Below are 22,729 nucleotides of genomic sequence, written 5' to 3'. Positions count from 1 at the left end.
ATCTCCCCTGTATTGTGGGTGTGTCAGATAAAGACGCTCTGTTTTCTAGAGAAGCTGTAATATCCCTTTGGAATGTTGTGTGCTTGGAAGTGATGGTTTTGCAGGGAGTTTGGGTAGGGTTTGTGTTTCTGGGGGTGGTTTGATAAAGGGATCAGTGCTGCTTTATGGCTGGTGTGGGGATTGATACTCTGTGGGCACTGATCAAGGTTGGTTTGTGTGGCTTGATACTTCCCAATGGGTTATTATTAACCAAATACAGAAGAAAATGACCCAAGGTGCCCTTGTCTCCACACACATGAGAAGATGAAGACTCAGGAAAGCTTGGAACTGCCTGACACTTTCCTTGGACCCTGCTTCCCTTTGTGCTTGCACCAATGCAGGGAAAACCATCTCCAATCACTATTTTTAACCTCCTGCGGTTTGGCCTGAAACTGGGGAGTTTGGGGGTGAAGATGAGGCCCCTTCCCACAGAAAGTTTTGTGGCTGTTTTTGTACCATAGAAACCTCAGCATAATCCCAAAGCAGCATCTCCATTCAATGCCAGCCCTGGGGCTGAGAGCAGCGCTTCGGCCCTCGGGCTTTTTTCCTGCCATCGGTGAGAAACTATTTATTGTAGCCTAAATATTTATTTTAGCTCCAGCAGTAACTGCAGGCCCGGGGCTGAGCCGGAGGGGCTTTCTCCGGGTGCTGCATTTGGAGCAGCTGCCTCGCAGCCTGACGCGGCACAGGTGGGTGCTGCCGTCCCGTGGTGTGGGAGAGAGGAGAGGGAAATAAAGAGCAAAAGCCGGAGTGGTCACGGTGTCGCTGTCACGGTGATGGTGACATTAACTGGTGGGTCATCGGTGGTGCCTGGTGCTGCCGAGAGCGGCTCTGCAAGGGCCGGAGGAGCCCGAGCGCCACAGGTGGGTGCTGGGTCAGCGGGGCAGGTGGCTCAGCCCTCAGCTCGCCCCGGTACCTGCTGCCGTGCCGGGGGCAGACGGGTCTCCCTGCGCTGGAGCTGCGTCGGCACCTGCTGCCGTGCCGGGGGCAGACGGGTCTCCCTGTGCTGGCCCTGCTTCCTCCTCCCCGCCTGTGGCTGCTTCAGCATCCTCCGTTGTGCCCACAGGCTCCTGGGCGCCGGGACCAGCCCTGCGGGAACACGCTGGGTCCCGCTGGTGCCCGGGCACGGGGCAGTGGGGCAGAGGGATTTGGGCACTCACGTGCGGAACAGCAGGTCGTGCAGCCCTGGGGAGACAGATGCGTGTGAGGTGTGGGGTCAGGGGTCGAGCTGTGGCCCCCGATGAGCCCCCGCGGCCCTGGCACTCACGTGGGAGGGTCTCCCGGTGGCGGGCGATGCAGTGCACAGCCAGGAGGGATGCTGCGGTGGCCACCAACATCCCTGCCACCGCCGCCCCCGTCACCGCCGGGTACGCCTCGAAGGGAGGCTCGGCTGGAAGAGAGCAGAGGGAACATGGCAGGCAGCAGGGCCGGGCAGAGCCCAGAAAGGCCCGGGAAGGTGCGAGCCTGTGCCTGAAATCTACTGACGGCTGCTCACGCTCGGCTCCTCAGCTCCACCAGGATGGAAACGCTGCCCTTCTCCACTCAACCTTTGCTCTGCCCCCACGGAGCAGCCCCTGCCCACTTCACCTGGCGTCTGCACCTCGGAGGGGTGCCCGGCCGTGCGGTGGTTGACGGCCAGGACGCGGAAAGCATAGAGCACCGCGGGGTCCAGCCCCCCCAGGCGCCGGTCGCGGGAGTGCGGCTCGATGTCGCCGGCGGCTGTTTCCCAGGGGCTGGGGGTCTCCCGGAGGGGCTTCTTGGTTTGGCGCCGCTGCACCACGAAGCCGGTGAGGTTGCCGGCGCCCTGCGTCCGCCACTCCAGCCGCACCTCTGTGCGCGCCCGCGTGTACCGCAGCTTACTGATGGTGACGTTGGGCGGGGCTGGGTACCCTGCGGCGAGATGGCACCCGGCAGGAGGGGCTTGATGCCCCCAGGCCACCCTTGATGCCCCCCAGCCCACCCCTGCCCTTCCCAGGACTCACGGTCCACGCGGAGGCGGACGGGGAGGCTGGCAGCGCCCACGGCATTGGTGGCGGTGCAGCGGTAGATCCCACTGTCCCCCGGCCACTCGGCATCCCGGACGGTGAGGTTGAGCCACGCTTCTCCCTCCTCCAGCCGGTACTTGGCCAGCCCCGGCGTCACCTCCCGCTCCTTTGGGTCGTACCAAGCCACTGTGGCACCGAGACTGGCGCTGCTGCCACGTTGCCGGCACGCCAGCTGTGCCTCGCCGCCCTCCAGCACCGCCACTTCGCTCTCCGCCTGTAGCTCGGGGACCTCTGCTCGGCGACAAGGGGGGACACTATCGGCCGGGACGTGCCACCCCCGCCGTGGCACGGTGGGGGCGCTGGGGACGGGTCCAGCTTACCCAGCCGCAGGCGGCACTCGGCGGCGGCGGCCCGCAGCGGGTGCGCGGCCACGCAGACGAACTCCCGGCCCCCCAGGCTGCCGTCGGTGCTCAGCACCAGCACGGCGGCGGAGGGTGCGGGGTCGCCCAAGGTCCGGCCCGCACTGTCCCGCCAGCGCAGGGTGACGAGCGGCGTGCCCCCCTCCCACCGGCACCGCAGCATCACGTACTCGTCACCCTTGGTGGCCGCCGCCGCGCAGGAGGGGCTGCCAGACGGGACCCCTGTGGGACGGAGCGGCGTCACAGTGTGCCAAAACGTCACTGCCACGCTGTGCCAAAACACCCCCAAAAAGGAGACACCCCCCCCAGACCCAGGGCGAGGGGGATTCGGCATCCCGGCCGTGCCACAGCGTCCCCCATTCCGGAGCAAGCTGGAGGTGCTGAAGGTCCCAGGAAAAGCAGCAGCACCCTGGAGTGCCCATGCCATGGTTTGGCCACGGCACGGGGTCATTGCAGCTCTGCTGTGACACCAGGGGCTCAGAAAGGGGGTTGGGGGCAGATGGGCCCACTGTCACTCACACAGGGTGGTCCCACACGCAGCCCCCAGGGGCAGCGCGGGGTGGGAGGCCAGGCAGGAGAAGGAGGTGCCGTTCCTGGTGGCTGCCCCTGACTGGATCCTGGTGGCCATGGAAAAGCTGGTCCCCATCAACCCCTCTTCCTCCTCCTCCTCCTCCTCCTCCTGGGGGCCCACCCAGCGCAGCCGGGCCAGGGGGAAGCCCCCCAGCCAGCGGCACCGCAGGGCCACATCCCGCTGATCATCGGAGGCCAGGGCAGAGCAGCTGGGGCTCCCGGCTGGTGGATCTGCAGGAGACCACCGGCACTGGGGGAGAGCGTGGGTTCCCCCCCTGCCCCACCTCAGATTGCCCCTCCCACGCACATCCTCACCAGGGAGCTGCGCTGGTCCGTCTCACCCTGTGGGGACCTACCGGCCCCCCCCCGCGGGGTCACTTACAGTAGACAGTGAGGACGATGGTGGCCTGGGTGCGCGTCTGCAGGTGGCTGTTCTCGGCCAGGCAGGTGTACGTGCCCGCCTGGGCACGGGCGATGGCAGTGATGACGTAGGTCTGGCCGACGTGCACCTGGGAACCGTTGTGCAGCCAGACATAGCGGCTGGGGGGGTTGGAGGGAGCCAGGCAGCTCAGCACCACGTCCTCCCGCTCGCCCGCCGAGAAGCCCCCCTGTTCGGGGGAGAAGGGCTCCACACGGATGGCCGGCTCATCAGGGCCATCTGCGGGGACACGGGGCCCTTTAGACAGGGACAACCCCACAGAGGGGACACAGCCCTCCCTGGGGCTTCCTCCCGCTGGTGGGAAGCAGGGCAGCAAAGCCCCCTTAGAAAGGGTGCACCATGAGGGCTGTGAGCACACCATGACACACAGTGGCCATGGATGCCTCATGGTGGCAGCGCACACGGTGGCCATGGTGACTAGAGAGGCATTATGCCAGTGGGGTGTATGATGGCCATGAATACGTGAAAGCAACAACAAGCCCCCCTTGTGGGCTAGCCTCTCTATGTGGCCACAGAGACATAGTGGTGGCCACAGAGGCATCACGGTGGCAGGATACATGACGTCCATGGATGGTCCATGATAGCTATGGACATACCATGGTGGCAGTGGTCATGGACAAACCACAGAGCATTGTGGTGGCCATGGGTGGCATCAGCCCTGAAGATGCCCCCCCAGCTGGTGGCTGAGGGCCCCCCGAGGTGGGTGGCACCCAGGGCACTCACAGACGATGTCCAGGTAGATGGGGTCGCTGCTGCGGTTGTTGACCTCGTTGCGCACGGTGCAGATGTACCAGCCCGTGTGGCTGCGGTTGGCAGGTGTCAGCTGCAGCTCTGCCCTGGAGCCCCCCAGCCCCGCAGGGGTCACTGAGGAACCCCCCCGGGGCTCCTGGTGCTGCCAGGAGAAGCTCAGCGGCTCCGTCCCCTCCCGCACGGTGCACGTCAGGGCCACCGCTGCCCCCTCCGCTGCCGCCGCCGCCGTCGGCCGCACGAAGGGCTTGGAGACAGGCACTGGGGGCACCGAGTGTGAGCGGCCCCCACAGACATCAGAACGCCCCGGGGCCCACCCATCTCCCCCACACAGATGGATTGTTTGGCCAGTGAAGGGCCATAGCAACCAGTGGAATGGCTAGTGAGGACACCTGCAGGCTAGTGAGGTCCTGGCTGTGGGCATGGGTACTTGCTGGGGTAGCTACTGGGACCAGTTTGGGGTGGTGGGATGCTTGGTTAGCTTGGGAAATGAGGGTGGCTTAGTGGGCTGCTATGTTGGCTTGTAGAGGGCTACATTAGTTGGAGGTTTGCTGGCTGATGGTGTCCTGTGCTGGCTAGTGGAGCTCTGGGTTGGCTGATGAGTGCTGTGTTGGCTTGTGTTGAGCTACCTTGGCTGGTGGGATGCTATATTGGCTAGCGGTGTGTTATGTTGGCTAGTAGGATGCTTTGCTGGCTAGTGGCAGACTATGTTGGCAAGTAGGGTACTCTGCTAGCTAGGGGGGTGCTTGGTTGGTGAATGGGGTACTACAGTTACTAGTGAACCACCATGTTGGCTAGTGGGACTCTGCACTGGCTAGTGGGGCACTACACTGGGTTGTGCTATGCTTTATTGACTTGTGGAGCCCTTTGTTGGCTAGGGGGGTATTTTGTTGGCCAGTGGATGGCTCTGTTGGCTACTGGGCAAGGGGCTGGGCTTGACCATGGTCTAGGTGAGTGTGATGCTGGCGACTGCTGGCCAGCAGGTCCCCCCCCGGTTGGCCACAGCCAGGGACTTACCCAGGACACGCAGGAGGACGGCGGCATAGCCCACACGGAGCCGGCCCCGCTCTGGGAAGAGCCCCTGGCAGAGGAAGCGGCCCTGGGCGGCCACCCGCAGCTCCCGCAGCTCCAGCGTCCCGTTGCGCAGCGTCACCCGGCCCAGCGTCCCCGTGCCAGGGGCCATGGCCACCTCCCTGCCCGAGCCCACGGCCACGGCCCGTGGGAGCCCCTCTCCCTGTGGCGTGAAGCTCCAGAAGACCACGGCCGGTGGGGCTGCAGCCGCCGGCCCACAGCTCAGCTCCACCGCCCGGCCTCGCACGCCCGTCGCCCGCCATTCCTCGTAGGCCGCCTCGCCGGCCGCCAGCGGCTGCCCTGCCCCGGGGCAGCGCGTCCGTCAGGCCTCTGCTCGCCCCCCTCCCGGGAAACGCGGGGACAGGTCGGTGCTCACCCCCGGCCAGCGCCGGCAGCAGGAGCAGGATCCAGGGCCCCCTCCAAGGCGGCGGCAGTGCCCAGCCACGCTCCATGGCGCCATGTCCTGCGCCGGCACGCCGAAGCAGGGCTGCGCTCTCCGGCACGACCTGCTCTCCGGTTACCCCCAGGTAATTAAGCCCAGCCCTGATTAACTGTTAATTATTTATCAAGCTGCCAGCACAGGGGGAACCCGACGCCACTGCCGCCTGGGCACCTGCAATCAGGGCTGAGGAGCGGTGCACTTGCTGTGGGAATGGCAACATCCTTGCATTCCCCCCACGTGGGGATTTAATCCCTGAGGGTTCCCTCCTCCACACACAATATTTTTTTGGCTAAAGGAGGAGAAAATACACTGCCACTCCCCTGTGATCAAAGCTGGGGGGTTTGGAGCTGGGGAAGCCAGGCAAGGAGCAAGGTTTGATATTTCATCTCCCACTGTCTGCAACGCCCCAGACCATCAAACATTCATAGGGGCGGCTGTGCCGTAACGCAATGCCAAGGGGCTGGAGCAAGCCAGGGGGGATTTGGGGGTGTACATGGTGAGGGGGATCAGGGAACGCTCAGCAAAATCTGCAAAACTACCTGCCATCTCCCATCTCCCTCCCTGATCCTTTAATTAGAATTCATTGCTTGTTACCAAAATCACACTGTTAATACCAAAGCCTCCACAGAGAGGCTTGAAATGCCCCAAAGGGTTAAAGCTGGCAGCAAGGAACTGCAGAGCCAGGGCCAGGCCCTGTCCTGCTACCACCAGGTCCTGCTTCCACTGCCACACCCCTCTGGCTGTGCTCTCATCACGTTTTGGTCACTTTTTGTGCCCGTTCAGGTTGGGTTTGCATAGAAATCTGGATGAGGAGAGCAGGGTGCAGTAGCCAACTCAATAAATGACACCATTGTCAACAGTGACCTAATCAAACCCCACCTATGAGGGCTGATCTATTTCAGAGAATTTTGGTAAAGAACGAGCCATCCTGGTGATTGCAAACAAATTCATTTATTAAAGATTAACAAAGGCACAAACACAGCCCAGTCCCTGGAGTCCAGCTTCTGTCCTCACACTGCCGGGCCTCCGAACATTTGGATTTCAGACCTCTGGGTTCCAACCTCTCTCCCCCACCGATGGGATCCTGCACACCTGGATTTCAGACTCCCGGGGGTCCAACCTCTCTCCTGCACTGCCGGGACCCTGAACACGTGGGTTTTGCCCCGGGATCTGGGATGGCAGCAGTGGATTCCTGCTGCCATCTAGCGAGACAAGCTTCCCTCCAGCCTCTCCTCGGGCAACACAACAGAACTCAACAGCTTCAGGAGCACACAAGAGAACTGGGAAGTCTTCCCCTGTAACTTTTCCTCCTGTTTAGAACTACAACTTGGATTTGGGAGAACGAATCCCTGCTTCTCACTCAGCTGCAAGCTTCTCCAGCTCATCCATGTCGTATGGATCCAGCTGCTTGATCGTGGTCTCTGTAGGAAGGAAAGAGCAATTGTTGGGATGCGAGTGCAGAGCTCGCTGCAGCATTTCCCTCAGCAGGGAAATCAGCTGGGACAAAGCGGGATGGGAATTGGATCAGGGCAGCAGGCAGCAAGTGCAAGCAGCAGCCCCACAGCAGCAGCACGCAGAGCTCAGCCTCTGATGTGCCCCTGCTCCCTGTTCCCACCTCCATAGCCACGCAGGACAGGGAAGGTTTGTACCCTCCAACTGCAACATCACAACATGAAAAGCACAAGTCAGATCGCTGGGGGCTCATCCTAACACTGGCTCCTTTTGCCCATGGCTGTGGTTGGGCTCATCCACATGCCAGTTTTTCCAGCTGCTCATTGCTTCTACTCCACGGCAACAATCTTTGCCAGAATGTGTTCTCTGCCTGGTGTCTGCCTCAGGCTCACTCCAGGTTCCAAGGACAGGTGAACATTTGAAGGAACCAAGAGAGCTGAGTGGCTCTGAGGCCAGAGATGTGGAAGGGACACCATTTGCTGCCCATCAGAAGGCTTCTGTAATCTTCTTTCCTCTAAAAATCACAGGGAAAACAGGTACTGGGATTCAAAAATCCATCAGTGCAGCCCTGGCATCTGGCAAATCTCATGAAAATCCTCTTGATGTTAGCAAGTGACAATCAATTTCCACTCAGGAAAGACTTCCACAGCTGCCATCTCCTCTCCCACAGCCAAGGCTGAGCTAAGTTGGGGCACCAGGTCCCCTGGGACAAGCGCTTACAAGGAAAGGCAGAAAAAATGCCTGAAAGAGGGGAAAAAAAGAAGGTGCTGAGGCATCCTGGGTACTGGTAACATCCCTTGCAAGTTGCACACAACCTCCAGGACTGCTTCTTGGGAAATTTGCCTGCTGGGGAGCAAAATTCACCCTAAAAGCTGTATCTGTCACCTGTTCCCAGTGAGATGAGCCCTGGGGAGAGGAGCAGCCCGACAAGGACTATTTGCAAACAGGAAATGAGCTGGAGGGGATGACAGTCCCAGCCCCATCTCTCGGAGCGGTGGATCCATGCGGATACTCACGGAAATACTCCTCTATCTTGTGCACGAGCTGCACGGTCTCTCTCTGCACCACGCTGAAGGCGATGCCGCGGTGCCCGAAGCGTCCCGCCCTCCCAATGCGGTGCAGGTAGGTCTCAAAATCCGGCTCGCCGTCCTGATCCATGGGGAGGCCAAAGTTCACCACGGTGGTGACCTGCTGCACATCAATGCCTGGAAGAGAGGGAAAGGATCCTCTTGGGATACCTTATCCCACAGGATCTGCTGCTCAAGCCCACGTGGAAGAACAGCAGGCCTGGTGCATTTCGGGCCGCCAGAGGGGTGCTGGGTTTGCCAGGATACCTCTGGCACAGACGTTGGTGGCGATGAGGACCTTCTCCTTGCCCTCACGGAAGCGCTGGATGACGCTGGCCCGCTGCACCACCGTCAGCTCTGCTGTCAGGATGGCCACTTGGTGCCCGTCCTGGCTCATCTTCCCCGACAGCCAGTCTGCCAGCCTCCGGGTCTGCACACACAGGGAGAGGCTGAGGCCAACAGCTCCCTCTCCAGAGTCCCCTGCCCCTTTTGAGGGAGCTCATGCAGTTTTCAACACTCCCCTGGGTCTACTCCTTTGTTTTGGGAGTCTTAGGAGGAGCCCACTGTGCCCACATTGTAAAATGACCCATTCCTGCTATTGCCAGCGGGAGAGGGGCAGTGCAGGGCCCTTACCTGGCAGAAGATCATGACCTGACCGATGGTGAAGCTGCCGTAGAGGTTGCAGAGGGCCCTGTACTGCTCATCCGAGCTCTGGCACACCATGAAGTACTGCCTGATGTTGCTCAGGGTGAGCTCCTCCTCACGCAGCTTGATCACCATGGGGTCGGGGATGATCCGCTCCGCAAAGGCCCGCACGGGCTCCTTGTAAGTGGCTGAGAACAGCAGTACTTGGCAGCTCTTGGGAAGAGCCCTGGGGCAGGGAAAAATGGTTTAGTTGAGGTGTTAGGGCATGGGTTGGACTCGATGATTTTGAAGGTCTCTTCCAACCTAGTCATTCTGTGAAAAGCTCTGTCAGCCCCAAAGAGCAGCTGCAGCTGCCCAGGAGAAGGACAGAAACCCTAATTTAAACTGATTTTGTGTTGCATTCAATGGAAAGGGAAGCCAAGAGGGCTGACAAGGAAGATGGAGAGGGACTTTTTACAAGAGTCTGGAGTGAAAGGAAAAGGGGAGAATGGCTTCACATTGAAAGAAAACAGGTTTAGATATTAGGAGGAATGGTGAGGCCCTGGCATAGGTTGCCCAGAGCAGCTGTGGCCCAGAGCAGCTGTGGCTGCTCCATCCCAAGGGGCAGCTCCATTGAGGCCAAACTGGATGGAGCTCCGAGCAACCTGGTTTAATGGAAAGTGTCCCTGTCAATGGGAAAGGGTGGGAACAAGATGGCCTTTAAGATCCCTTCCAATTGAAGGCCATTCTATGGTTCTGTGAGTCAATCTGAGGCCTGTAACAGCTCAAAAGAAAGCTAAACGAGGTCAAGTGTCTTCCTGTGCGTCCAGTGCACGCAGTTTTACAGAGAGACAGACCTGTGGACAAGCCTCTTTGGCACCATGGGCACACTCTCACAGCCCTTTGGTGACAGATTCCTTTAAAGCTAAAGAAGAGAAGGGAAAGCAGGGAATAGGACACCAGCTCTCAGCAATCCTCACCTGTGGATGCGGATGCTCTGACAGGAGAGGCCCTGCGTGTCAATCATGATGTCAGCCTCATCCAGCACGAACAAGGAGATCTTTGTCAGGTCCAGCACGCGTTGTTTGAAGCACCAGTCCAGTGTGGTGCCTGGCGTTCCGATGATGATCTGCTCCTCCAGCACTGTGCCCTTCAGAACTGCAAGAGGACAAAAGGCATTTGGCTGCCTCCAGGCATGGAGCTCTCTGGTGCTCTGTTTTCCCTTGGCTTGCTCAGACTCTGGCTGCTCAGTGATGCCTTCAAGGGGTTATGATGACACTTCCCTATAGCCTTGGGGCATGGGAACCACCCCCATATGGGGAAAGGGAGTCTGCAAGCAGCCAGTGATGGTGGAAAAGCCTCCTCAGCAGGAGAGGGGTACAGACACTGCTTTATTGCCCTTCATGGATGTTTGGGCAGTCCCTGGTAGCCCCAGGCTCTAAGAGGGGATCCCTGTGCTCCCTTCCCGTTTCTGGAGCAGTGCCAGTGGCCGTGCTAGGCTGGACTCACCTCGGTTTCCCCGGACAGCGTAGTTCACCTTGATGTCAGTGCAGAATTTCCCAATGGCCCGCACCACCTGCCCGATCTGCAGAGCCAGCTCGTAGGTGGGAGCCAGGCAGAGGCACTGGCAGGAGAGCAGAGGAAGGAGCTGTCAGGCCTGGGATGGGGCACACTGGGCAGGGACAGCAAGAGGAGCTCAGGAGCATCCCACAGCACAGAGGCACAGGGGATGGGGCAGCACGGCATGGCTGGAGGTCCAGGAGCTGGGCTGTGTTCCCAGTTCCAGGCAAGGGGGCAGAAAGAAGCTGCTGCGGTTCTTTTTGAGGAGGAAATGTGTCTCTCAGAAGCATGGTGCAGCTTGTTCCTGTGCCCTAGCTCAGTCACACTGTCCGTACATACAAAAGGAGATCTTGCATGGCTGGAAACAGCTGGCAAAGCTGGTTCTGCACCCAGAGAGGGGACTGGGAGTATCTGACCACCAGAAACCAGCAGTGTCTACAGCTGCTCCTCAAAACCTAAATTCCAGGATAACTGAAGCCTGGATCGATCCACTCTGGCAAGTCAAAGCACCTCCCTGAGGTGGGCACTGTGCTTTTGGTCCTACCTGCCGCTGGGCCCTGGTGGTTTATCATCCCACTCCAGTGGGTTAAGTCACACAGGAACAGGGACAAAGCCCAGAGCTCTGCCCCTGGCAGTGTCCTGGGCGCTTGGGCCAACCCCTCCTGCAGCAGCTCTCCCTGTCCTGCGTTACCTGCGGATATTTCTCGCTGGCACTGGCTCTGCTCAACATGGCCAAGACAAAAGCTGCTGTTTTCCCTGTCCCTGACTGGCTCTGGGCAATCAGATTTTGGGGCCTGCAAGGCAAAAGCAGCTTAGTGGAATAGAGGGGTCGGGGTGTTCCTGCTTGGCACCACAGTGATGGGATGCCGCGAGGAGCCGGGGCTCAGCCGCGCTGTGTTCCTACTCACGGGTATGCCAGCATGAGTGGCAGAGCCTGCTCCTGGATTTTGGATGGTCTGTTGAAGCCCATCATGTAAACCCCCTGCAAGAGCTCCTTCTTCCTGTGGAAACAAAGCATTCAAGTGCCCACGTGAAGGAAGCTGGTGCAATGGAGCATGGTGGGGCCGGGGGCTGTGGCAACTCACAGGGGCAGCTCCTCGAAGGTCTTGATGGAAAAGAGTGGGGAGCTGGGGTCCCGCTGCAGGATCTCCACGTGCTGCTGGGACTCCACCAGGGATGTGTGGATCAACTTGTTCATCAGTGACACCTCTGCCAGCGGCACTGGGAAAGGCAGCAAATATTTTATTTACTCCATAAAAAAACCAAACAGAATCACAGAGTCATTAGGGTTGGGAGGGATCTCTGGAAATCATCCAGTCCAAACCCCCTGCCAAGGCAGGGTCAACTGGAGCAGATGACATAGGAACATGTTCCTGTAGGCCTGGAATGTCTCTAACGAGGGAGGATCCAGGACATCCCTGGGCAGCCTGTCCCAGCGCTCTGCTGCTCTCCACGTCAAGAAGCTCTTCCTCATGCTGAGGTGGAACTTCTTGTGGTTTAGTTTACAACAAAAGGCTTGTAATGGGAATCCTCTTCTCTCTCCAGCGGATTTCTTATTGTTCTGTGGGTTCATCAGAAACACTGCAGGCAACATCCATTATTCCAGACTTACTATCACCATACTCATAAATGAGCATCTAAACACACTGCACTGATCCCTTCCCTCCTCTAGAAGTAAAACACCCTCTTGATTAAATTATGGCTAAATACTGTGGGCCGCCCCTCCCTCGGGACCCCGCGGGGGTCGGTCCGTGCTCGGCGGGGCTCGGAGCGCGGGCTGACACCGAGATCCCCTCCGGGACCCACCTTTCTCCTCGTCCTCCGCCTCGGCCCGGAGCGCGGGCGGCGCGGGGAGCAGGCCGAGCCCGCGGGCCGCGCCCCGGCCGGGCCGCTCGGGCCAGCGCAGCCCGCCCAAGCGGGAGGCCGAGCGGCGGGGCGCGGCGCCGTGCCACGGGCAGCCCGGGCCGGGGCCATCGCCGGCGCCCGCCCGGCCGAGCCCGCGCTCCGCCCCCGCCATGGAGCCGTCCCACGGTGCCGGGAGCGCCGGATGGGGCGGGAACATCCGGCACCGGCGGCGGCGGGAGCGGGTACGGCCGGGGAGCCCCGGCGGCCGAGACCCCCGCGGTTGGGTGGGCGTCCTTGGGGTGCCGGGCACCTGCTGCACACAGGGACTCCGTAGGGTGCCAGCACCCGTCCCTGTAAGGTTTGGGGGGCTTCCTGGGGCGCAGAGCATGTCGCGTAGGGTGCTGGGAAGCCCTGGGGAGCTGGGGACAGGGACCATGGAGGAGGGAGAGTCCCCTGCTGGAGACAGGGACTCCGCAGGGTTTGGGGGCTGTGTCCGCCTCCCCGTAGGATGCTGAGTTCTGGGACACCAAGAGGGAAGGAGGTGTCCCCAAGATGATGGAGATGCAGAGATCCCGTGGGGTTTTGGGGGCTCCCTGGGATGTTGCGGGACAGGGACCTCATGGAGCAGTGAGGGTCCTCAGTTGCACAGAGGGATCCTACATGGTGCTGGCACTGGTCCCCATAAGGTTTTGGGTGTCTCTGGGGAATAGAGACTGCCTTATAGTGGACATGGTGGGGTCCCTGGGTAGTTGGATGACAGGGACCCTGTAGAGCAGGAAGGGTCCCCTGCTGCAGTCAGGGACCTCACAGGGTCTGAGAGGGGAGGGAAGGGGTCCTTGGGTGCTGAAGGAGCATGGAAGCTGTAGGGTTGGGGTACTGTCCCCGACAGGGTTTGGGGAGAGTTTCAAGTGTTCTGGGGTGCAAAGACCCCTTCACAGATGGATGGGGATCCACAGGGTGCTGGAGAGTCAGGGACCTCCAACCTGGAAGTTCCCCCAAGATGCCAGAACCCCTGCACTGTGGGGTGACAGCAGAGTCCTCAAGCTTGTTTGTCCCCCATCTGGGATCACCTCCAGGGGAGGCTGGACACAGGACTCCAGGCTACAGCTGTCACATGCTTCCCATCATCCCACTCTCTTTTCCAGCCATCCCACTGAGCTTTCGGGGACCCTTTCCTGCACCAGAACTGCCACCTTTTTCAGTCCATTCCCATATCTTGGAAAAAATTAACACTAGGAATAGTAATAACACTACTAGTAGCGCTAATAATAGTTTGCTTCCATCCTAAATCTCCTTTATTTTAAAGATGAGGTAAAATAAGGCAAAAGCAGCAGAGTTAGGTGATGCAGAGATAAGTCTGGAATAATGGATGTTTCCTGCAGGGTTTCTAATGAACCCACAGAACAATAAGGAATCTTTGCAAATGCTTTATTGAGAAAGAAAGATATTGCCGAGACATTGCAAAGAAAACCTCCTCCACACCAAAGCTTAAGCTGCTTGAAGCACACCAGGGGAATTTTCCAGACTACGGAGGATGTTGAGGAGGAGAAAGCAGCGGGGCTGGGGCTCTAGGAGGAGGTGCTCCGACGGGGCATGTGGCAGTGGGCCAGGTCCCAGCGCACGCCGAAGCGCAGGGAGTCACGCTTCTTCATCGTGGGCACCTCGTACGTGTTGGGGACGAGGCGCTTCTGTGCCCGGCGCGGCAGCTCCGACTGCAGCATCTGGTTCCGCATGGCCCAGCGCACGCTCTGATGTGAATCCTGCCCGGGAAAGCTGAATCTCTTCCAGTCTTGCCTATATGCATTAAGTTTGGCCACTGGGTCAGTTCTCTTCACTCTATCAGCCTGTGGAGCAATGTAAGCGGTCGCCGTGGGCGGTCGCCCTGGCATGGAGCGGTTGGATATAGTGTCGCTCCCAAAATCCCCAAGTTGAGAGAAGGGCCTGTCCTCAAGGAACCAGTCATCATCATCATAGCGCAGGTAGTCCTCCAAGGTGCCACTGCTGGTCTCTATTTCCCCTTTGGAGATGCTGTGATCCATAAAAGTCCTGGAATGCCCCAGGTTCCAAGGATTGGTGTTTATATCTGGCTCAATGCTCGGTGACTCATCGGAGACCTCCACACTTCCATCGGGTCTGTGCCTCAGCACCTTCCTCTTCATCACCAACCTCCTGGTTTCCCTCTGATCCATGGGAAGGGCTGGCCATGTGCCAGAATCAATGGATGTGTCAGCATAGGGATCATAGTGGAAACACAAAGGCACCTCGCAGCATCCCTGCCAGGAGCTTGGCTGGCTCAGGTCAGCTGCCAGCTGCTCCTCGCACTCTGCTCTTAGCACCCTCTCCATGGTTCCCACCAAACTGGGTGGATTCTGCAGAAAAAGAAACCAGGGTTAATTTATTGCAGTACATTCAGGTTGGCTAAAAATGTCAGAGGAGCCCTGATGCTCAAGTTTTTGGGTTCAGGGGTGTTGATTTAGGTTGGGGGTGTCCTCAGTGCACTGCTAAACCTCCTGCTGCCTTCTGCTGAAGGCTCTTCCCTACAGTAACACAAACACAACCCCTAAATTTGTGCTAAAAAACTACACTAAAATTAATTATGTGATAAATTAAGTAATCATGGAAAAACACAGGGCAGGTTCCATGCACTGGGCAAGTGATTAATGGTCTTTCCTTGTACCTCTGCTTCTAAACCCACAATACTTAGTCATAATTTAATCAAGAGACATCCAACAGGGTGTTTTACTTCCAGGGAGGGAAGGGCTCAGTGCAGTGTGTTCTGATGCTCGTTTATGAGCCTGGTGATAGTAAACCTCCAGCCCTGTGACAAAAAGGGATCCAGACACGGATTCCAGTCTCAGCACAGGTTTAGGATCTCTTTAAGGCAATTTGAAAAGCTGCAAGTGTTGCTGGTGCCACTGGGAACAGTGGGAGCAGATGGTGGGGCGGGATGAGTGGCAGCCGTCAGCACGGGGATGCAGGTGTGAAAGTGACAAGGGCTCCGTGATGGCTCGCCGGGAACGGGAACGTGCTGCTGCTGACGGAGCAGATCCCATCAGCTGCGGGAAGAGGAGTGACTGAGGAGTCCAAAAAAAGATTTGAGTGAAATGAAGCTGCCTGAGCTAAGCACCAGTGGCCCTGCCCAGCCTGTGCTCCCAAGGGGCTCAAACAATAAAGACTGACTCTGTTAGTAACAGTTATTTTGCAGAACAAGCCTAGAGATCTAATAAAAAACACATAAAAATCCAAATCCACCATTTTTTTCTTTCCCTGCAGACCCCAAGGATCCACCAGCAACAAACTGACACTCCAAGGTGGTGGCTATGGCTGAGGAGAGCACGGCTACTGACCATGAGCAGCTCCTGAGGAGGGTGCAGGAGCTGGAAGTGGAGGTGAAGCGGCTGCAGGAGAAGCTCCAGGAGGACAAGGAGGGTGCAGGGAGGAAAGAGGCTCCTCCAGCCCCTGGGAAAGCCAGGAAACGCCAACAACGGCCCTTTGATTTCGGTGCCCACAGCCGCAGACACGTGGCACTGCGCATTGCCTACCTGGGCTGGGGCTACCAGGGCTTTGCCAGCCAGGAGAACACCCCCAACACCATCGAGGAGAAGCTCTTTGAAGCCCTGAAGAAGACGCGGCTGGTGGACGACAGACAGACGTCCAACTACCACCGCTGCGGGCGCACGGACAAGGGTGTCAGCGCCTTCGGGCAGGTCAGCATCTCCATGGGGGCTCCTGTCGGTTTTCCTGGGTGGGATGGAGATCTGATGGGATTACTGTCCCACAGCACAGCTTGGATTTGTTCTTTAAAAGCCATCAGCTCTTAACCCTGGAAGTGAACCTGGCAATGGCTTCCTGCATGTGCAATGATGATTTCAGACCTCTGAAGCCTTTTTAGTGCCATTTCCCCCCATATTAGTTGTTTTCCAGGGCCCTGTTTTAGGAGGATAAAATATGTTTTTTAGGCTGCAGATTCCCCAATAGCTCAGTGATGCCCTGCCCTTGGCAGGGCCCTCTCAGCTGATTTAACTTGCCAACCCTACAAAAACCCAAAATCTCCAGGAACCGGCTCACTTCCTGCAGCATCAGGCAGCTGAATTCCTGCACAGAAGGGTCTGAGGGGAGCTGCAGCCAGCGGAAGGGAGCGTGGGAGTGGGAGCTGGAGGGAGAGAGAAGCAAGCTGGCCTGCCTGGTGGGCATGGAGCCATCAGGCTGGCTGAGACACTGGGGAGCGAGCAACCTTGGTGGCTTCACCATAGGGCTGGTTCACCTTTCTTCCCGCCCAGCACAGAAAGCAAAGCTGGCATAGGTTTAACTTCAGATGGCTCCTCTGCTCTCCTTCACATGATGAGCCACATGAAATTAGGGCATTTGGTACCTTCTTTTGCACCACTTCAGCACACGGCACCCACAGTGGGAATGAACTTGTTCCTACACCAGGCTTCCCGGCCAGCCAGGCTGTTACTGCCTTCAAGTCATCACCTCCAGCTTGAGAAAAAAAAAAGCACATTATAACCCCGTGACTAAAGATGAAGCCATTCTGAGACTGTGCTACGTAGGCAGCCTGCAACTTTCCCTGTTTTATTAATGGAATCCATGGCATCTGCTTGGGTCCTCAGAGGCACTCGCAGCTCTGCCATGGCAGGATTGCCACCTTCTTCTGTAGGAGATCCTGGATTTATTTCCCAGAGGTGTGGGAAGACTTGGCTCTACATGCCGCTGCGCCCATCCATCCATGCTCTAATCCTGGCTTTCCTCATTTCTGCAGGTGATCTCCCTGGATCTCCGCTCCAGCCTGCCAGAGGGGCAGCAGCTCAACGGCCACGAGGGCGAGGGGCAGCAGGAGGAGCTCCGTTACACCCACATCCTGAACAGGGTGCTGCCGCCCGACATCCGGGTGCTGGCCTGGGCCCCCGTGGGGCCGGAGTTCAGCGCCCGCTTCAGCTGCCTGAGCCGGACCTACCGGTACTTCTTCCCCTGCGCCCAGCTGGACGTGGCCCTCATGGACACCGCGGCCCAGCGCTACGTGGGCACCCACGACTTCCGCAACCTCTGCAAGATGGACGTGGCCAACGGGGTGCTCAACTTCCAGAGGACGATCCTCAGCGCCAGAGTGACATGGGTGGACAGGGGAGGAGAAGCCAGGCCACGGGATCCCTTCCGGCTGTGCCAGTTCGAGGTGACAGGGCAGGCATTCCTGTACCACCAAGTCCGCTGCATGATGGCCGTGCTCTTCCTCATTGGCCAGGGCATGGAGAGCCCAGATGTCATTGATGAGCTGCTGAATGTGGAGAAGAACCCCCGGAAACCACAGTACAGGTAGGGACTGGTCTGGAAACACAATGGGCTGCTCTTCAGGGCAACAGCTGTGCCTGGAGAGCTGCTGGCAAGCCATGCCAGCACATGAAGCAGTCTCACACACGGAAACAGACTGCCAGTGGTCTCACTGGAATGTACCCACAAGGATCTCTGTTTTCTTGCTCTTGAGCAAAGTTTTGATAGCTGTAGTCCTTGGTATTTGGTGAAAATTAAGTCACTTTTTACTCACTTTTACACTTTTTACAGAAAGGAAGTTCTGTGAAGGTTAGGGCTGGTTTTGTCAGATCCATTGTTCTTGAGCCTTTTTGTGGTCCCACGTCCTCTCCTTGTTCCCAGCATGGCGGTCGAGTTCCCCCTGGTCCTGTACAACTGCGAGTTCCCAGACCTGCAGTGGCTCTACGACCCAGAGGTGCAGGGCTTCAACGTGACACACTTGCAGCAGCTCTGGGCCAGCCACGCCGTCAAAACCCACGTGCTCCGGGACATGTTGGCAGGGCTGGATGCTGCTCCCATGGCCATCAGAAAAGGTAAGAGGGAGTCTGGGGGGAATAACTTGGAATGCACGCTGACAGACAGCAGGGTTAGATGGGATATTGGGAAGAAATTCTTCCCTGGGAGGGTGGTGAGGCCCCGGCACAGGGTGCCCAGAGAAGCTGTGGTTGCCCCACAGTGTTGAAAGCCAGGCTGGACAGAGCTTGGAGCAACCTGGGACAGTGGAAGGTGTTCCAGGGGGCGGAACGAGATAAGCTTTAAGGTCCATTCCAACACAACCATTATGGGATTCTGTGAATTACAGAGGATTAACTGGCTTAAAAAAAAAAAAAAAAAAAAAAAAAAAAAAAAAAAAAGAAAGGTCGAACGGGATAATTAAATATCTTTCCATGATGCCACAGATTCAGGGAGCAGCCTGGTGCCCTGGAGTGAGCTGCAGCCCCCACTCCACAGCCAGATCAGCGGCTTCGTGGAAGGGGTCCAAGCCCGCACCTACAAGCCCCTGCTGGCCCGGCCCAGATGCGAGGGGCTGGAGGCCCGGATCGAGCACTTCGTGCGGAGGGGCCGCATCGACCCGCCCCAGGGCCCGGGGCTGCCGGGGGACTGGGCCGGGGAGCCCCCCGAGGGCAAGCGGGGCAGCAGCGCAGCCCCCGAGCAGCTGCCCAAGAGGATGTGTATGGACACCGAGTGACGGGGCACCTCGGCGGGGAGCAGCTGACGCTTCATCCTTTTTTAAAATTACTGTAAGAAGTGTTTTTTCAGTGCTATTTTTTTATAAATCCCAAGAAAACCGGCCTAACGGCGTTGTGTTCTGGCTGGGGGGCAGTGGGAGGGGGCTCAGCGCCCCGAGCGCGCAGTGAGGGGATGGCTGAGGCTGAACTGGCTGGGACCCCCCACCCCTCTCGCTCCCGGTACCTGCGGCCCGGCCGCGCCGCTCCCGCTGCTCCGTTGCGACCCGCAACCGCCGCCGCGGTTTAAACACCCCCGCGCGCCGCCATTGGCCAGCGCGGCTGTCGCTCAGCTGGCGGCACCTTCCCATTGGACAGGCGCTCCGCGGTGCCGCACCCGCGGCGCCGCCATTGGCCAGCAGAGGGAGGCGGAGAAGGAGGTGGAAGATGGCGGCGGGTGGTGGAGCGGCGAGGCGCTGTTGGCGGAGCGGCGCGGGGCTGGCCCGGGCGGTGCGTGGTATCTGCGGGAGCGGGCGGGTGACGGCGGCTCTGCGGGCGGAGGAGCTGGCAGAGCGGCTGCGGAAGAGCGAGGAGCAACAGCGAGAGGTGAGCGGAGTGCAGGCCGCTGGGCCCGGGGTCTACGGACTACAACTCCCGGCGTGCACAGCGCGGGCGGTAACGGGGAGCGGAACTCGAGGGTGAGTTGGGTTGGGATGGGAGAAAAACCATCCAGTTCCACCCGCTGCCATGGGCAGGGACACCTTCCCCTCGACCAGGCTGCTCCAAGCCCCGTCCAAACCTGGCCTTGGACACTGCCAGGGATCCAGGGGCAACCCGTGTCAGGGCCTCACCGCCCTCACAGGGAAAAATTTCTTCCTACTGTCCCCTCCGTCTGTGTGAAAGCCATTCCCCCTTATCCTGTCCCTCCATCCCTTGTCCCCAGTCCCTCTCCAGCTCTTCTGGAGCCCCTTCAGGCCCTGCAAGGGGCTCTGAGCTCTCCCTGGAGCTTCTCCTCTCCAGGTGAGCACCCCCAGCTCTCCCAGCCTGGCTCCAGAGCTGAGGGGCTCCAGCCCTTGGAGCATCTCCGTGGCCTCCTCTGGACTGGCTCCAGCAGCTCCAGCTCCTCCCTGTGCTGGGAGCCCTGAGCTGGAGGCAGGTCTGCAGGTGGGGTCTCACCTGGGGGGGCAGAGGGGCAGAATCCCCCCCTGCCCTGCTGCCCACGCTGGGGATCAGCCCAGCACAGGGGGGTTCTGGGCCAGGACCTGTCCAGCTCTCACCCACCTGCACCCCAAGTGCTCCTCCCAGAGCTGCTCTCCATCCCTTCATCCCCAGCCTGGATTGGTCCTGGGGGTTGCCCTGACCCAGGTGCAGCACCTGCCCTTGGCCTTGTTGAACCTCATGAGATTCCCCAAGGCCACTGACTGAGCTTGTCCCAATCCCTCTGGATTCCAGGCTGTCCCTCAGCCATGGAGCAGGAGCACATGGAAGGCGAGCAGATTGCTGCAGGTCCCAGTGCAGGTTTGTGTGAGAGCCAGGAGCTGTTTAAACCCCACCACTGGTGTCTCGTTCTCTCCTCAGATCCCCAAGGACCCGACGCAGCGATGGCTCCAGGAACTCGCTGCAATGAGCCAGCAGCTGCAGCAGGTTCATCCCAACGTCCTGGCCAAGATCCTTAAGCAGAGAACTCTATTCCAGAATGAGGAGATTGTGGTGATAGACAAACCCTACGGGCTCCCTGTGCATGGTGAGGGCAAGTGGGGAATGGAAATGGATCCTCTGTCTCTGTCCTTCCTGTGCTGGGGTTTCCCTTCCCAGGGAGGGTTCCAGGGGCTTGGTCACTGTCAGATCTCGGCCTTCCCCTGGCATTTTGGGGTGACTTAGGGCGCATGGGGAGTACGAGAGATGAGACTCCTTGCTGCCCTGGGTCACACAGGCGGCCCCGGCATCAAGAACTGCATCGCTGATGTGCTGCCCATTTTGGCCAAGATGCTGGAGAACATGAAAGCTGAGCCCCTCCACCTCTGCCACCGGCTGGACAAGGAGACCACGGGTGTGATGGTGCTGGCACGGAGCAAGGAGGCAGCAGAGAAGATCCGTCTGCTCTTCAAAACCCGTCAGGTGGAGAAGATCTACTGGTAGGAAAGGCTTGAGTGAAGATGGGGCTGTGAAAGGCGTTTAAAAAAAGGGTGAGCCGCCAATCCCTGAGGTGTGGGGGCTTTGTGGAAGTCGAGGGTATTGTTTATCTCCCCCCTTCAGCACCATTCTATGGGACTGGCTTGTGAGAGAGGGGCTGAGGGGAGGGTTCCCCTCCTGTGAGAGCAACACCCCACAGACCTCTGCTTTCCCTTTCCAGGGCAATTGTCCTGGGGGACCCGGACCCTGTTGAGGGCGTAGTGGAGATCCCCATTGTGGAAAAGGAGGTGCAGAGCCACCAGTCCCACTACAAGGTGAGTCCTGTGTTCCCTCAGCCGCCATTCTGGCCAGGCAGCCCCAGCATCCCCTCCTGTCTCCCTCAACTCCCCCTCTCCCCACCCTTCAGATGACGCTGGCTCCCAACTACCGCCTGTGCCCGGAGGATGGGCAGGTGGTGAAAATCCGCAGGAACCGGAACGCTGAGCGCGCGGTGACGCGGTACCGCCGGCTGGCCGGTGCCTCCGCCTGCTCGCTGCTGGAGCTCCAACCCATCACCGGTGAGTGAGGCCTGCCCGGCTGGCCCGGGGCTGGATCCGCTCTCTGTGCAGTCAGCAGCAGCTCTGGAAGGGGGAACTTGTGATTAGACAAGACTGGAATCGTTTTTGGGACAAAGCTCTGGGAATGAGCCCTGCTGGGGGGCGATGCTTTGCTGCCGAGCTGTTTGCCAGCTGCCAGCAATTTCAGCACGGCTTTGTCCAGCACTGAGGGTGAGGCCTGGCACACCTGGATGTCGGCTTTCCCCCGCTTTTCTCCTCAGGGGTGAAGCACCAGATCCGGGTTCACCTGGCCTATGGCTTGGGATGCCCCATCCTGGGGGATCACAAATACTCGCACTGGAGCAAACTGGCGCCCCAGGTAAGGCAGGTCTTGCACTGGGGAGCAGCTGGAGCTGCATACAGCCCCTTGTGTTCCCCAGCTGCTCATGGGCTGGGGATTTCAAGTCCCAGCTGAAAAGCTGCAGTTTTGAAAGGAACATTTTCTGTCCTTGCTGCAGAAGCTTCCTGCGCTCACCCTGAGGAGGCTGAAGCTGGAGCAGAGCAAGGCTCGGCACCTGCCCCTGCACCTGCACGCCCACCGGCTCTGCCTGCCCCTGGGCCAGCCCTTAGACTTTGTCTGCAAGCTGCCCCTCTTCTTCCAAAAAACTCTGAGGAAGCTAGAGCTGGACATCCCTAAGGACTGACGAGGCAGGACTGGAATCATGCCATGTACCTCCGCATCTCCAGCACGTGGCAGCAGCTGTGCCCACCTTGGAGCAGTGGTGGGATGAAGCCTGCAGCCTGCAGTCTCTGTGCTGGTGCTGATGTTGCTGGATTCAGAGTGGGTGCCTACATGTGCTTTTGGCCCAGGAAAGCAACTGGACATGCTGAGGAGCCTCTAGTAGAGACAAACAAGGCTGGGTGAAAGTTGGGCTTTGCCTCATTTGTGTTTTGAACTTGTCTCTGGGCAATAAAAGCTCCAGTTCCCTTGAGGGAAGGTGGTGTGTGTCTCTGTGCTCTGGCTGGGTGGGACTCAGTCCCTGTGTAGGTTTGAGCAGACGTGGTTGCAGCCCCTCACAGATTTTGGAATTATCACTTGTTTCTCCAGAGTTGTTTAGCTCAGATTTGGAGAGTCCCTTCATTGGAAAATCCATTGAAAGTGCAATTTGGCAGTGGCTCTGGTATTTTTTTGCTGCGCTGAGACTGCACAGGGAGTTCCTTGGCTTGGCTGGGCTGAGCAGCTCTGCGACTGTGCCTGCTCTGTGCTGCCAGCAGCATTGGTGTGGGTTTCTCAGCATTGTGCTGCTGGGGAACTGTTCTGTCCCAC

At 59.0% G+C, this 22,729-nt stretch overlaps 5 protein-coding genes across 16 annotated transcripts; 2 read left to right on the top strand and 3 right to left on the bottom strand.

The window, feature by feature from the left end:
- Positions 1-23: 23 nt before the first annotated feature.
- VSIG10L2 (V-set and immunoglobulin domain containing 10 like 2) lies at positions 24-6,163 on the bottom strand. Of its 7 annotated transcripts, none has more exons than XM_053963287.1 (12): positions 5,647-6,163; positions 5,217-5,570; positions 4,176-4,460; positions 3,396-3,671; positions 2,963-3,244; positions 2,405-2,665; positions 2,022-2,315; positions 1,627-1,929; positions 1,307-1,429; positions 1,200-1,224; positions 956-1,128; positions 24-870 (listed from the first exon to the last, which is right to left on the bottom strand). In XM_053963287.1, exons 1-12 carry the CDS (start codon positions 5,720-5,722, stop codon positions 794-796), a joined length of 2,529 nt encoding a protein of 842 aa, XP_053819262.1. In that variant the 5' UTR covers positions 5,723-6,163; the 3' UTR covers positions 24-793. The 7 variants fall into 7 exon arrangements, with proteins under 7 accessions (XP_053819262.1, XP_053819267.1, XP_053819268.1 ...); XM_053963292.1 differs by having other exon boundaries at positions 2,963-3,060; positions 3,396-3,522; XM_053963293.1 differs by having other exon boundaries at positions 3,396-3,522; positions 4,176-4,255.
- PUS3 (pseudouridine synthase 3) lies at positions 5,758-19,188 on the top strand. Of its 5 annotated transcripts, none has more exons than XM_053963307.1 (5): positions 5,758-5,797; positions 15,534-15,967; positions 17,023-17,573; positions 17,910-18,100; positions 18,467-18,859. In XM_053963307.1, exons 2-5 carry the CDS (start codon positions 15,581-15,583, stop codon positions 18,754-18,756), a joined length of 1,419 nt encoding a protein of 472 aa, XP_053819282.1. In that variant the 5' UTR covers positions 5,758-5,797; positions 15,534-15,580; the 3' UTR covers positions 18,757-18,859. The 5 variants fall into 5 exon arrangements, 4 of the variants coding, with proteins under 4 accessions (XP_053819282.1, XP_053819279.1, XP_053819280.1 ...); XM_053963304.1 differs by lacking the exon at positions 5,758-5,797 and adding an exon at positions 12,471-12,502; XM_053963305.1 differs by lacking the exon at positions 5,758-5,797 and adding an exon at positions 12,516-12,613.
- DDX25 (DEAD-box helicase 25) lies at positions 6,645-12,321 on the bottom strand. 2 transcript variants are annotated; one of them, XM_053963310.1, is made up of 10 exons: positions 12,222-12,321; positions 11,501-11,636; positions 11,324-11,416; positions 11,107-11,209; positions 10,365-10,479; positions 9,836-10,013; positions 8,865-9,102; positions 8,499-8,661; positions 8,181-8,369; positions 6,645-7,133 (listed from the first exon to the last, which is right to left on the bottom strand). In XM_053963310.1, the coding sequence occupies exons 2-10, from the start codon at positions 11,611-11,613 to the stop codon at positions 7,069-7,071; spliced, it is 1,257 nt and encodes a 418-aa protein (XP_053819285.1). In that variant the 5' UTR covers positions 11,614-11,636; positions 12,222-12,321; the 3' UTR covers positions 6,645-7,068. The 2 variants fall into 2 exon arrangements, with proteins under 2 accessions (XP_053819285.1, XP_053819284.1); XM_053963309.1 differs by having other exon boundaries at positions 11,501-11,996; positions 12,222-12,310.
- HYLS1 (HYLS1 centriolar and ciliogenesis associated) lies at positions 13,672-19,056 on the bottom strand. The gene is made up of 2 exons (XM_053963313.1): positions 18,981-19,056; positions 13,672-14,629 (listed from the first exon to the last, which is right to left on the bottom strand). The coding sequence occupies exon 2, from the start codon at positions 14,603-14,605 to the stop codon at positions 13,829-13,831; it is 777 nt and encodes a 258-aa protein (XP_053819288.1). The 5' UTR covers positions 14,606-14,629; positions 18,981-19,056; the 3' UTR covers positions 13,672-13,828.
- On the top strand, positions 19,181-22,394 carry RPUSD4 (RNA pseudouridine synthase D4). The gene is made up of 7 exons (XM_053963312.1): positions 19,181-19,339; positions 20,312-20,477; positions 20,667-20,868; positions 21,087-21,180; positions 21,273-21,423; positions 21,684-21,781; positions 21,921-22,394. The coding sequence occupies exons 1-7, from the start codon at positions 19,181-19,183 to the stop codon at positions 22,104-22,106; spliced, it is 1,056 nt and encodes a 351-aa protein (XP_053819287.1). The 3' UTR covers positions 22,107-22,394.
- Positions 22,395-22,729: the final 335 nt, after the last annotated feature.

This window comes from Vidua chalybeata, chromosome 23 (genome assembly GCF_026979565.1).
Source record: "Vidua chalybeata isolate OUT-0048 chromosome 23, bVidCha1 merged haplotype, whole genome shotgun sequence".
NCBI classification, from domain to species: Eukaryota; Metazoa; Chordata; class Aves; order Passeriformes; family Viduidae; genus Vidua; species Vidua chalybeata.
Note: the sequence above shows the minus strand (reverse complement) of the source record. Positions and strands in the feature narration are given on the sequence as shown.

Coding starts and splice junctions, on each gene's coding strand:
- VSIG10L2 (XM_053963287.1), bottom strand. CDS start 5,722: ATGGAGCGTGGCTGGGCACTGCCGCCGCCTTGGAGGGGGCCCTGGATC. Junction 3,672..4,175: donor CATCTACCTGGACATCGTCT/GTGAGTGCCCTG, acceptor GTGTCCCCGCAG/ATGGCCCTGATGAGCCGGCC. Junction 1,430..1,626: donor CTCCGAGGTGCAGACGCCAG/GTGAAGTGGGCA, acceptor GCTCTCTTCCAG/CCGAGCCTCCCTTCGAGGCG.
- DDX25 (XM_053963310.1), bottom strand. CDS start 11,613: ATGAACAAGTTGATCCACACATCCCTGGTGGAGTCCCAGCAGCACGTG. Junction 10,014..10,364: donor CGCTGTCCGGGGAAACCGAG/GTGAGTCCAGCC, acceptor GTCCTCTTGCAG/TTCTGAAGGGCACAGTGCTG. Junction 8,370..8,498: donor CACCAACGTCTGTGCCAGAG/GTATCCTGGCAA, acceptor CCTCTCTTCCAG/GCATTGATGTGCAGCAGGTC.
- HYLS1 (XM_053963313.1), bottom strand. CDS start 14,605: ATGGAGAGGGTGCTAAGAGCAGAGTGCGAGGAGCAGCTGGCAGCTGAC.
- PUS3 (XM_053963307.1), top strand. CDS start 15,581: ATGGCTGAGGAGAGCACGGCTACTGACCATGAGCAGCTCCTGAGGAGG. Junction 15,968..17,022: donor GTGTCAGCGCCTTCGGGCAG/GTCAGCATCTCC, acceptor TCATTTCTGCAG/GTGATCTCCCTGGATCTCCG. Junction 18,101..18,466: donor TCCCATGGCCATCAGAAAAG/GTAAGAGGGAGT, acceptor ATGATGCCACAG/ATTCAGGGAGCAGCCTGGTG.
- RPUSD4 (XM_053963312.1), top strand. CDS start 19,181: ATGGCGGCGGGTGGTGGAGCGGCGAGGCGCTGTTGGCGGAGCGGCGCG. Junction 20,478..20,666: donor CTACGGGCTCCCTGTGCATG/GTGAGGGCAAGT, acceptor TGGGTCACACAG/GCGGCCCCGGCATCAAGAAC. Junction 21,181..21,272: donor GCCACCAGTCCCACTACAAG/GTGAGTCCTGTG, acceptor CCCACCCTTCAG/ATGACGCTGGCTCCCAACTA.